The sequence below is a fragment of the Danio aesculapii genome, chromosome 15, assembly GCF_903798145.1.
Source record: "Danio aesculapii chromosome 15, fDanAes4.1, whole genome shotgun sequence".
In the NCBI taxonomy this organism is placed as follows: Eukaryota; Metazoa; Chordata; class Actinopteri; order Cypriniformes; family Danionidae; genus Danio; species Danio aesculapii.
Genome location: NC_079449.1, coordinates 656,823 through 669,322, shown reverse-complemented (window position 1 = coordinate 669,322; position 12,500 = coordinate 656,823). Strand labels below are relative to the sequence as shown.

Below are 12,500 nucleotides of genomic sequence, written 5' to 3'. Positions count from 1 at the left end.
TGCTGTCTTGTGGGTTGTTGTATTTGAATTTGAGGATGGGTAGATGGGTAGATGGCAGTGGTCATGTGTCCTCTGAATACAGGTATCAGAAAATGCATGGCTGAGTTTTATTATACAGTATATATTCTGATGATTTTAAATCTTGCACCTAACAAATATCCTCATTTAGAAAAACAAACTAAAACTAACACTGAAACTAATAAAAACTAAACTAAAACGAAGTCATTTCAAAATATAGAAACTAATAAAAACAAGTAAATCTGCCTCTAAAACTAATTAAAACTGACTGAAACTGAAAACAAAAAGTCAAAACGAAATACAAACTAAAACTAATGAAAAACCCAAAACTGTTATAACCTTGATACATGCAAATCAAACCTCCCGCACGGCCCTCAAATAAACTGAACATTATTTACAACTTCATTACCTGTTATTCACAGCATATACAGGTTCTGTTCACTAAAGTGTGCATCATTTGAGTGCACACATGCATTCTCTGTATTAAACAAACAGCTGGCGGTCAGCTCATGTGAGATTTCGCAGCCGTGAATACATCATTATATTTAGACAGGAATGGGTGAATTATACCTTATAAATACAGTCTGTGACACTTTTAACACCATTTAAAGGTGTCCATGTTGCTGTGAAGACCTGTGCTTCCGCCTTTACTCTTCTCCACTGACCTTGAAAATATAATTGACTGAATCATAGAAAAGCTGAACTAAGATCGTGTGTAGGAATCGAGGTTGTGATCTTCTTTCGATTAATCGTGCAGCTCTAGTAGGGTGGTTCTGTTTTAGGTGTGATAGTTGTGTAGTTGTGTATAATTGTGATAGTTGTGTTGTCTCTTATCATTGCCACTCTTCTGAAACACATCCATCAATTGGTGAAGTTTTTTTCCCTCGCCGCTGTCGCCACTGGCTTGCTTGGATCGTGACTTGTGGAGCTGCGCCTCAGTGGATTTGCTCTTCAGTGTTTGGACTTCCAGCAGTGAAGATTAAACCACACTGAACTGAACTTCAACACTGAAAGCGGGACTTTACTAGAACTATGTGAAGCTGCTTTGACACAATCTACATTGTAAAAAGCGCAAGAGAAATAAACATGAATTGAAATTCAACATTGGCAACGCAGTGGCGCAGTAGGTAGTGCTGTTGCCTCACAGCAAGAAGGTCGGTGGTTTGAGCCTCGGCTGGGTCAGTTGCCATTTCAGTGTGGAGTTTGCATGTTCTCCCCGTGTTGGCGTGGGTTTCCTCCGGGTGCTCCGGTTTCCCCCACAAGTCCAAAGACAAGCAGCACAGGTGAATTGGGTGAGCTAAATAGTCCATAATGTATGTGTGTGAATGAGTATGTGTGGGTGTTTCCCAGTGATAGGTTGCAGCTAGAAGGGCATCTGCTGCATGAAACATATGCTGGATAAGTTGGCGGTTCATTCCACTGTGGTGACCCCAGATTAATGAAGCCAAAAAGAAAATGAATGAATGTTCCCACACCAGAGCTAAAGACTTTGAAACCAAGTCCATCGCGACTTGTTCATCCAAACTGACTGTAGATCCTAAACACGAATGAGTGGGTCCACGTCTTGCCTTCTCCACCTCCACTATTCACTCTGTAAGCCCAGAATGCAGCGCGTTTGACAAATATAGCTTGTTATATTATGCAGCCTAATCCTCATCATCATCATCTTAAATTTCTTTATATAAAATAGACATTATATATCGCACCTAATGAAATTAAACGCCCTCATTATCATATATCTCACAATGAGTCAATATATCGACTATCACGACAGGCCTAGTGGGTTCTCGTCACTCCACCACCAGTGTGCAGCTCCACTTGGATGATGTTCCGGCATCCACAGGACAACAGCTCCAGTGCTTCACCACACACCAGCTATAGGTGGAGTGGAGAGACAGTGATAGAGCCGATTCAGTGTATGGGGATGATTGGGAGGCCATGATGGGTAAGCGCTGATGGAGGGAGTTTGGCCAGGACACCAGGGTTACACCTCTACTCTTTAGCAGAAGTGCCATGAGATTATTAATGAGCACAGAGAGTCAGGAGCTCAGTTTAACATCTCATCTGAAAGACAGCGCTCACTGACAGTATAGTGTCCCCTTCACTGACAGTATAGCGTCTCCTTCACTGACAGTATAGAGTCTCCTTCACTGACAGTATAGTGTCCCCTTCACTGACAGTATAGTGTCTCCTTCACTGACAGTATAGTGTCTCCTTCACTGACAGTATAGAGTCTCCTTCACTGACAGTATAGAGTCTCCTTCACTGACAGTATAGCGTCTCCTTCACTGACAGTATAGAGTCTCCTTCACTGACAGTATAGTGTCTCCTTCACTGACAGTATAGTGTCTCCTTCACTGACAGTATAGAGTCTCCTTCACTGACAGTATAGAGTCTCCTTCACTGACAGTATAGCGTCTCCTTCACTGACAGTATAGAGTCTCCTTCACTGACAGTATAGTGTCTCCTTCACTGACAGTATAGTGTCCCCTTCACTGACAGTATAGCGTCTCCTTCACTGACAGTATAGCGTCTCCTTCACTGACAGTATAGCGTCCCCTTCACTGACAGTATAGCGTCTCCTTCACTGACAGTATAGCGTCTCCTTCACTGACAGTATAGAGTCTCCTTCACTGACAGTATAGAGTCTCCTTCACTGACAGTATAGTGTCTCGTTCACTGACAGTATAGCGTCTCCTTCACTGACAGTATAGCGTCTCCTTCACTGACAGTATAGTGTCCCCTTCACTGACAGTATAGAGTCTCCTTCACTGACAGTATAGCGTCTCCTTCACTGACAGTATAGCGTCTCCTTCACTGACAGTATAGAGTCTCCTTCACTGACAGTATAGAGTCTCCTTCACTGACAGTATAGTGTCTCGTTCACTGACAGTATAGTGTCTCCTTCACTGACAGTATAGTGTCCCCTTCACTGACAGTATAGCGTCTCCTTCACTGACAGTATAGCGTCTCCTTCACTGACAGTATAGCGTCCCCTTCACTGACAGTATAGTGTCTCCTTCACTGACAGTATAGCGTCTCCTTCACTGACAGTATAGAGTCTCCTTCACTGACAGTATAGCATCTCCTTCACTGACAGTATAGAGTCTCCTTCACTGACAGTATAGAGTCTCCTTCACTGACAGTATAGAGTCTCCTTCACTGACAGTATAGTGTCTCGTTCACTGACAGTATAGCGTCTCCTTCACTGACAGTATAGTGTCTCCTTCACTGACAGTATAGCGTCTCCTTCACTGACAGTATAGCGTCTCCTTCACTGACAGTATAGCGTCTCCTTCACTGACAGTATAGTGTCCCCTTCACTGACAGTATAGTGTCTCCTTCACTGACAGTATAGTGTCTCCTTCACTGACAGTATAGTGTCTCCTTCACTGACAGTATAGAGTCTCCTTCACTGACAGTATAGAGTCTCCTTCACTGACAGTATAGCGTCTCCTTCACTGACAGTATAGAGTCTCCTTCACTGACAGTATAGCGTCTCCTTCACTGACAGTATAGAGTCTCCTTCACTGACAGTATAGTGTCTCCTTCACTGACAGTATAGAGTCTCCTTCACTGACAGTATAGCGTCTCCTTCACTGACAGTATAGAGTCTCCTTCACTGACAGTATAGCGTCTCCTTCACTGACAGTATAGAGTCTCCTTCACTGACAGTATAGAGTCTCCTTCACTGACAGTATAGCGTCTCCTTCACTGACAGTATAGCGTCTCCTTCACTGACAGTATAGAGTCTCCTTCACTGACAGTATAGCGTCTCCTTCACTGACAGTATAGAGTCTCCTTCACTGACAGTATAGTGTCTCCTTCACTGACAGTATAGTGTCTCGTTCACTGACAGTATAGTGTCTCCTTCACTGACAGTATAGCGTCTCCTTCACTGACAGTATAGAGTCTCCTTCACTGACAGTATAGTGTCTCCTTCACTGACAGTATAGTGTCTCGTTCACTGACAGTATAGTGTCTCCTTCACTGACAGTATAGCGTCTCCTTCACTGACAGTATAGTGTCTCCTTCACTGACAGTATAGTGTCTCGTTCACTGACAGTATAGTGTCTCCTTCACTGACAGTATAGCGTCTCCTTCACTGACAGTATAGCGTCTCCTTCACTGACAGTATAGAGTCTCCTTCACTGACAGTATAGCGTCTCCTTCACTGACAGTATAGAGTCTCCTTCACTGACAGTATAGCGTCTCCTTCACTGACAGTATAGCGTCTCCTTCACTGACAGTATAGAGTCTCCTTCACTGACAGTATAGCGTCTCCTTCACTGACAGTATAGAGTCTCCTTCACTGACAGTATAGAGTCTCCTTCACTGACAGTATAGCGTCTCCTTCACTGACAGTATAGAGTCTCCTTCACTGACAGTATAGCGTCTCCTTCACTGACAGTATAGAGTCTCCTTCACTGACAGTATAGTGTCTCCTTCACTGACAGTATAGAGTCTCCTTCACTGACAGTATAGAGTCTCCTTCACTGACAGTATAGTGTCTCCTTCACTGACAGTATAGTGTCTCCTTCACTGACAGTATAGTGTCTCCTTCACTGACAGTATAGTGTCCCCTTCACTGACAGTATAGAGTCTCCTTCACTGACAGTATAGTGTCTCCTTCACTGACAGTATAGCGTCTCCTTCACTGACAGTATAGTGTCTCCTTCACTGACAGTATAGTGTCTCCTTCACTGACAGTATAGTGTCCCCTTCACTGACAGTATAGCGTCTCCTTCACTGACAGTATAGTGTCTCCTTCACTGACAGTATAGTGTCTCCTTCACTGACAGTATAGTGTCTCCTTCACTGACAGTATAGTGTCTCCTTCACTGACAGTATAGTGTCTCCTTCACTGACAGTATAGCGTCTCCTTCACTGACAGTATAGCGTCTCCTTCACTGACAGTATAGAGTCTCCTTCACTGACAGTATAGTGTCTCCTTCACTGACAGTATAGAGTCTCCTTCACTGACAGTATAGAGTCTCCTTCACTGACAGTATAGTGTCTCCTTCACTGACAGTATAGCGTCTCCTTCACTGACAGTATAGAGTCTCCTTCACTGACAGTATAGTGTCTCCTTCACTGACAGTATAGAGTCTCCTTCACTGACAGTATAGAGTCTCCTTCACTGACAGTATAGTGTCCCCTTCACAATACTGGGGCATTAGGACTCACACAGACCACAGGGTGAGCGCCCCCTGCTGGAAATATTATTAATACTTCATCAAAATATACAAATAAAAAAAATGTGACTAATAATAAGCATATTTTGGTTTTAATTTCTTCATTCTCAGACATAAAAACGCTGTAACGTGTGTGTGTGTGTGTGTGTGTGTGTGTGTGTTTTAGTTTTATTTTTTCTGCTCACTTCCCTTTGATGTTAATTTGAATATTCTAAAATAAGTGCTGTGAAAATAACTGCCCTAACGAGACGCTCACTTACACCAACAAGTGTGTGTGTGTGTGTGTGCATGGTGCGGCAGACAGATAGAAATGTCATTGTGCATTGAGTTGATCTCAACAGCTGGCTGTACAGACATATTCACACACACACACAGACACACACACACACACACACACACACACACGCACGTACATACCTGCACGGCCAGGAAGTTCTCCTCGTCAGGAAGGATCCTGTATGTGTGAACATGTTTCTGAAACCTGGAGACACACAGAGAGACGTTCATCAGGAGGAGAAACGAAAGCAGCTCAGAGGTTACACACACACACACACACACACACACACACACACACACACACAGTGAAAAAGAATCAGAGACAAACAGAAAAACACACTCACACACACATACATACATACATACAAACATACAGACAGACAAACACACACCACACAAACATGCATGTTCTCACACACACACACACTCACAGACAGATACACACACACACACACACACACACTCACAGACAGATACACACACACACACACACAGTCAGAGAGACAGACACACACATGCACACACATGCACACACACTCTCAGTTGGAGAAACAGACACACACGCACACAAGTGCATGTTCACACACACAAAGACAGACACACACACAGACCCCCAGAAACACACACTCAGACAGAAAAACACACACACACATCTGATTTTCATGCTGGGCTCAGATTTTCACTTGTCTGCAATGTCTGAAACAAAAGTGTGTGTGTGTGAGAGTGTGCTAAACCTGTCCATGTCAGTCAAACACAGCCTATTCATTGGGTTTATACTTACTAACGCGCGCACACACACACATACACACACACTCTCTCTCTTTCTCTCTTTCTTTCTCACACACACACATACAATGTTTTGACTAACAAATCTACAAGTGTGTGTGTGTGTGTGTGTGTGTGTGTGCGTGCGTGTGTGTGTGTGTGTGTGTGTGTGTGCGTGTGTGTGTGTTGATCCAGAAGCCCTGATAGAATCCTGAATACCACATCATTTGACAAACAAAGTAAGCGAGTGAGAGAGTGTGTATGTGTGTACGAGTGTGTGTGAGAGAGTTGTGTGTGTGTCTGTCTGTCTCTAGGAACAGGAAGTAAAACAGATAATTTTATGAATAAGGAAAGTGATAGAAACGTGTTCATAATTTAACAGAAGTGTGTGTGTGTCTGTATGTGTGTGTGTGGGTCATCTGCATGTCAAACACGGGTCATACTTGCTGCGTTACTGAACCGTGACAATCTGTCATCATAAAAACTCCATGTATGTGTGTTTTATGAGTTTCCTGACTTTCTCTGTGCTCTCACACACACACACACACACACACACACACCAATGCCAGCTGTGTGGCGTCTCTAAGTCATCATCAGTGTGTGCCAAAAGCCACATCTCCATGCCAACCACTACAGCCGCCCACGGCCCTTAACAGACAACAGGCGTGCGTGTGTGTGTGTGTGTGTGTGTGCGTGCGTGTTTTAAAAGGTCACCATAATAAAAGAGAAAACATCCATAAAGCACTCATATACACACACACACACACACACACACACAGAGTCTCAGAGACGAGGCGAAACTGTTTCCTTCAATTCATTCATAACCATAAGACTAAGAGTTAAAGCAGCATTAGTAAAACATAATCATTTCTCTGCTGTTTGATTCTACGAATTACTAAATTGTCGACGATAAGCTTGAAAAAAAGAGTCAGAAGGTGGATTACTCTGCTGAATCATCTGTTGATCTGCATCAATCATCACCAATACTGCAGAAGACCTACAGGAACCCGCATGGAGCCAAGATTCTCACAGAAATCAGTCAAGTTTGGTGAAGGAGTAATCATGGTTTGGGGTTATATTCAGTATGGGGGCGTTCGAGAGATCTGCAGAGTGGATGATCAACATCAACAGCCTGAGGTATCAAGACATTTGTTCTGCCCATTACATTACAAACCACAGGAGAGGGACAATTCTCCAGCAGGATAGCGCTCCTTCTCATACTTCAGCCTCCACAACAAAGCTCCTGAAAGCAGAGAAGGTCAAGCTGCTCCAGGATTGGCTAGCCCAGTCACCAGAGATGAACATTATTGAGCATGTGCAAGGAGGAGGGGTTGAAGATGAACACAAATAATCTTGATGAACTCTGGGAGTCCTGCAAGAAGGCTTTCTTTGCCAATCCAGATGACTTTATTAATCGGTGATTTGAGTCATTGCAGGATCGGTATTGCAGAAAATTTTGATAGTTTTAAAACCTTGACTTTTCCAAACCGCGGTATATCTTGAAAACGGTTCTTGTCCCATGCCTAATATATATATATATATATATATATATATATATATCACAACATATGGAAACTCTTACTTAACAGATATTTACATTACCAGAATATAAACAAAATATAACCAAAACATAACCTGAACGTAACTAGAACATAACCACAACATAACTAAAACCTAACCAGAACATAACCAAACCATAACCTGAACATAACCACAACATAATCAAAACCTAACCAGAACATAACCAAAACATAACCACAACATAACTAAAACCTAACCAGAACATAACCAAAACATAACCTGAACATAACATGAACATAACCACAACATAATCAAAACCTAACCAGAACATAACTGGAACATAACCACAACATAACTAAAACCTAACCAGAACATAACCAAAACATAACCTGAACATAACATGAACATAACCACAACATAATCAAAACCAAACCAGAACATAACCAAAACATAACCTGAACATAACATGAACATAACCACAACATAATCAAAACCAAACCAGAACATAACCAAAACATAACCTGAACATAACATGAACATAACCACAACATAATCAAAACCAAACCAGAACATAACCAAAACATAACCTGAACATAACATGAACATAACCACAACATAATCAAAACCAAACCAGAACATAACTGGAACATAACCACAACATAACTAAAACCTAACCTAACCAGAACATAACCAAAACATAACTTGAACATAACAAGAACATAACCACAACATAATCAAAACCTAACCAGAACATAACCAAAACATAACCGGAACATAACCACAACATAACTAATACCTAACCAGAACATAACCAAAACATAACAAGAACATAACCACAACATAATCAAAACCCAACCAGAACATAACCAAAACATAACAAGAACATAACCACAACATAACAAGAACATAACCACAACATAATCAAAATGTAACCACAACATAACCTGAACATATAGTATTGGAATATAATCTGAACATAACCAAAATCATTGAAATCATCAAATGAATGAAATCATTACCAGAATATAAAGGGAACATAAATACGACATAAACTGAATGTAACTAGATCATAAAGTGTTTTTTATAAAGTGTTCCTAGCCAGAACATAACCAAAACATAAGCAGAACATAACCTGAACATGAAGTACTGAAATCATAATCAGGATATTACCTGAACATAACCAGAACAGCACTAGAACATAACCAGAATATAAAGTATTGAAATCGTATACCTGAACATAACCAGAACATTATCTGAGCGAGAGCAGGTTGGCATGTAGCGTAAGCTAGTACCACCATTGCCAAAATAAAACTGAAACGTAACTGGATAACCAGCTAATCCAGCTTCACGGAACAGACCCAGATCAGCAGCGCCTGCATTGGTCAGAACATTACACACATTTTCATCATGATTTTCTGCAAACGCTGCTTTAATACAGTGTGTGTGTGTGTGTGTGTGTGTGTGTGTGAGTGTGTGTATGCTGAAAATGAGCTGTAAACTTGAGCATCACAAGTCCAGCAGTGCCTCACATTTCAGAACAGAAAACACACAGAAAACAGAGCAAGGAAACACCAGACACAAGAGTGTGTGAGTATGAGAAAGACCACAGACAGAAAAAGCCTGTCGACTCCTCCCTGGATAATTTCAGTTTGAGATCTCTCTCTTTCTCTCTCTCTCTCTCTCTCACACACACACACACACACACACACACTAAATCAGTTCACAGGTCACATTTCAGAAACATTATCAGATAAAAATATAAGTACATTTTTCATACAAAATCTAGACTTGTTATGATGAAACTATAATGTTTTGAACCGCATTAACTCATATTCATTCGCTGACTCATGATTACTGGCACAGAAATGCTCCTTTTAAGTCTGTAATTCTCATTTATTCAGATTTTTATAAAGACAGCCGCTCATGCAAATCAATTCTAAGAATATTTGCATTTTCTCGGTTTTCTGAAGGTTATTTTGAGTGTTTTTTTAAATTATGTTATTTGAATGTTCTCTGAACGTTGCATGAACAATTCAATTCACGTTTATTAGTTTATTTCTCTAGCACTTTTACAATGTACATTGTGTCAAAGCAGCTTAACATAGAAGTTCTAGTAAACTTTAAAAGTTCTAGTTCAGTTCAGTGTGGGGATGGGTATCGTTAAGGTTTTAACGGTATTACTTTTATCGATACCACTTATCGGTTCGGTACTTTAACAGTTCTCTTATCGGTACTTTTTCATAGTGTTTATTAAAAAAACAAAAAAATGACAAATTGAGCAGAATTAACAACACTTTATTTAATTATTACGTTTTTAATGTTCAATAAAACTAAACCAATAATTGTAAAACAAATAAATCTTTTTTTCAGTAAACATGTACAATGGTTTGAAGGAAACAGTTTCCTTCTCTCAGCTTTTAACCATTCTTCTGGAGAAATCAACATGACCATTTCTCCTCTGGCCAAACTTCCTGTGCATTGCTGCAGTCTAGGCACCGGAGAGCTGCAGGTGTGAGTAGGTCACCAGCAGGTGTTCAGGCTGGCCCACTGGATCAATGCAGAGACTCGTCTGTCACTGGGGTCTTTCAGGAATCAGTCTCATGCTCTCTACTCCTCCATGACCACCAGAGCATCTGCTCAGAATACGACCTGGTCCAGGATTATGACAACCACCTCAAATATTTGTAGCAAATTTATCAATTTATTTATATAATAAACGTTTAGAGAACATTATTTAGAGCTTTGAATAAATGTCTGATCAACATTACTCAAACATTTGTCAACAACACTGAGATAACCTTAAGAAATGATCGCTGATAGCTAAAAAATGTATTCATATTTTCACAATGTCTCTATTAATTTATCATCTAAATAAATAATTATTATTTTTGAATAACCATAAAGATATATTGAGGTAAATGTGCTTTATTTACGCACATTTAAATCAGAATTATTCGCCCTCCTGTATATATTTCCCCCAATTTCTGTTCAACAGAATGAAGATATTTTTCAGCACATTTCTGCTCATAATAGTGTTAATAACTCATCTCTAATAACTGATTTATTTTCTCTTTGTCATGATGACAGTAAATAATATTAGACTACATATTCTTCAAGACACTTCTATTCAGCTTAAAGTGACATTTAAAGGCTTAACTAGGGTAATTAGGGTAAAGTTAGGGTAATTAGGCAAGTCATTGTATAACAGTGGTTTATTCTGGAGACAATCCAACACTAATATTGCTGAAGGAGCTAATAATATTGAGCTTAAAATGAGTTTAAAACAATTAAAAACTGCTTTTATTCTAGCCGAAATAAAACAAATAAGACTTTCTCCAGAAGAAGAAATATTCTAGGAAATACTGTGAGAAATTCCTGAATCTGTTCAACATCATTTGGGAAATATTGGAATAATTAGGTGAATAATTCTGACTTCAACTGTACATTTCCCTCAGTTTTGCTGGTGTATCTGTGCTGTGTGTGTCTCCAATATTTCTCTCAGGCAGATTTTATGACTTATGAATGTAAAAGATGGAAAACGCTGCTGGATGCCAGAATGTCTGCAATCTCTGAAACTTCACTGCATTGAGGGACGCAGTAAAACCCGACTGTGCTTTTACACACAAACAGCAAACAATGCAGAAGTAGGAGATTTACTGCTGACAACACATTAAGAGTGAGCAAAAACATGACCGAGAGCAGCTGATCACTTACAAAACTGGATTTAACTAAATAATTATAATATAAAACTATTTATAAAAAAATAGAATTTTTTAAATGGCAAAAACATTACACAAAACTGAACTAATGAACGTTTAATTAATATGCACTACCGGTCAAAAGTTTGGGGTCAGTGTGATTTTTAAATGTTTTATAATCAGCTTCTCCTGCTCAACAAAGCTGCATTTATATCATCAAAAATACAGTGCACATTGTAAGATTATTATTGCACTATAAAATAACTGTTCAGAAGTAGTTTATGATTTAATTTAATAATATATTACAGTGATTTAAAGATGATTTTTCAGCTTCATTACTCATCTTCACAGTCACATGATCCTACAGAAATCACTCTAATAGGAATTATTATTATTATTATCATTAATGGTAATAGTAATACCAGCAATAATGACTGAAGTAATAATTTCATTAAAAACTACATACAATAAATAAATAATAATTAAATATTTAATAGATAAGTATTTAACAGTTTGCTTTACATTTAATAAATGCCACCATGATGAACAGAATAATTTTATTAAATTATTAAATAAAATTAATAATTTAAAAAAACTGACCCCAAACTTTTGACTGGTAGTGTATTTATAAAAATGATTTTGATGAACTTATAGGTTAAGTCCAAAAATTCAATAAAAATAAATAAGACATTTTTGTGATGTACATACATGTACGCATACATATATATTTATAATTTTATTATTATTTAGATTTTTATTTTGCATCTAAAAAATGTCTATTTATTTGAATTGAAAATAAATAGCCAGCTGTGTGATGCTCCGATCCATCGGCCAGAGATCGGTATCGGCTGATAATCACATTTCATGACTGGATCAGTACTTGCTAATCTGGCCGATCTCATGATCACACGTGTTTGTTTACGAGTTTACAAGCAGAGGACATATTAGAGCTGAACTCTTTACATACAACAACTGAAAGCTCAGTGTTTTCAACAATATTGAAAGCTCATTAAAACCTGGCTGAAAT

At 39.3% G+C, this 12,500-nt stretch overlaps 1 protein-coding gene across 2 annotated transcripts in view; it reads right to left on the bottom strand.

Annotated features, from left to right (window-relative positions):
* inppl1a (inositol polyphosphate phosphatase-like 1a) overlaps positions 1–12,500 on the bottom strand; it is a 115,599-nt gene that overhangs the window by 36,888 nt on the left and 66,211 nt on the right. Inside the window, exon 1 of one of the 2 annotated variants that reach the window (XM_056474579.1) lies at positions 5,631–5,737. The exons of the other annotated variant lie outside the window; for it this stretch is intronic. Within the exon in view, the coding sequence (XP_056330554.1) occupies positions 5,631–5,720 (90 nt within the window). The 5' untranslated portion in view covers positions 5,721–5,737. Of the gene's footprint in view, positions 1–5,630; positions 5,738–12,500 lie in introns of those variants that run through there. 2 annotated transcript variants of the gene reach the window in all.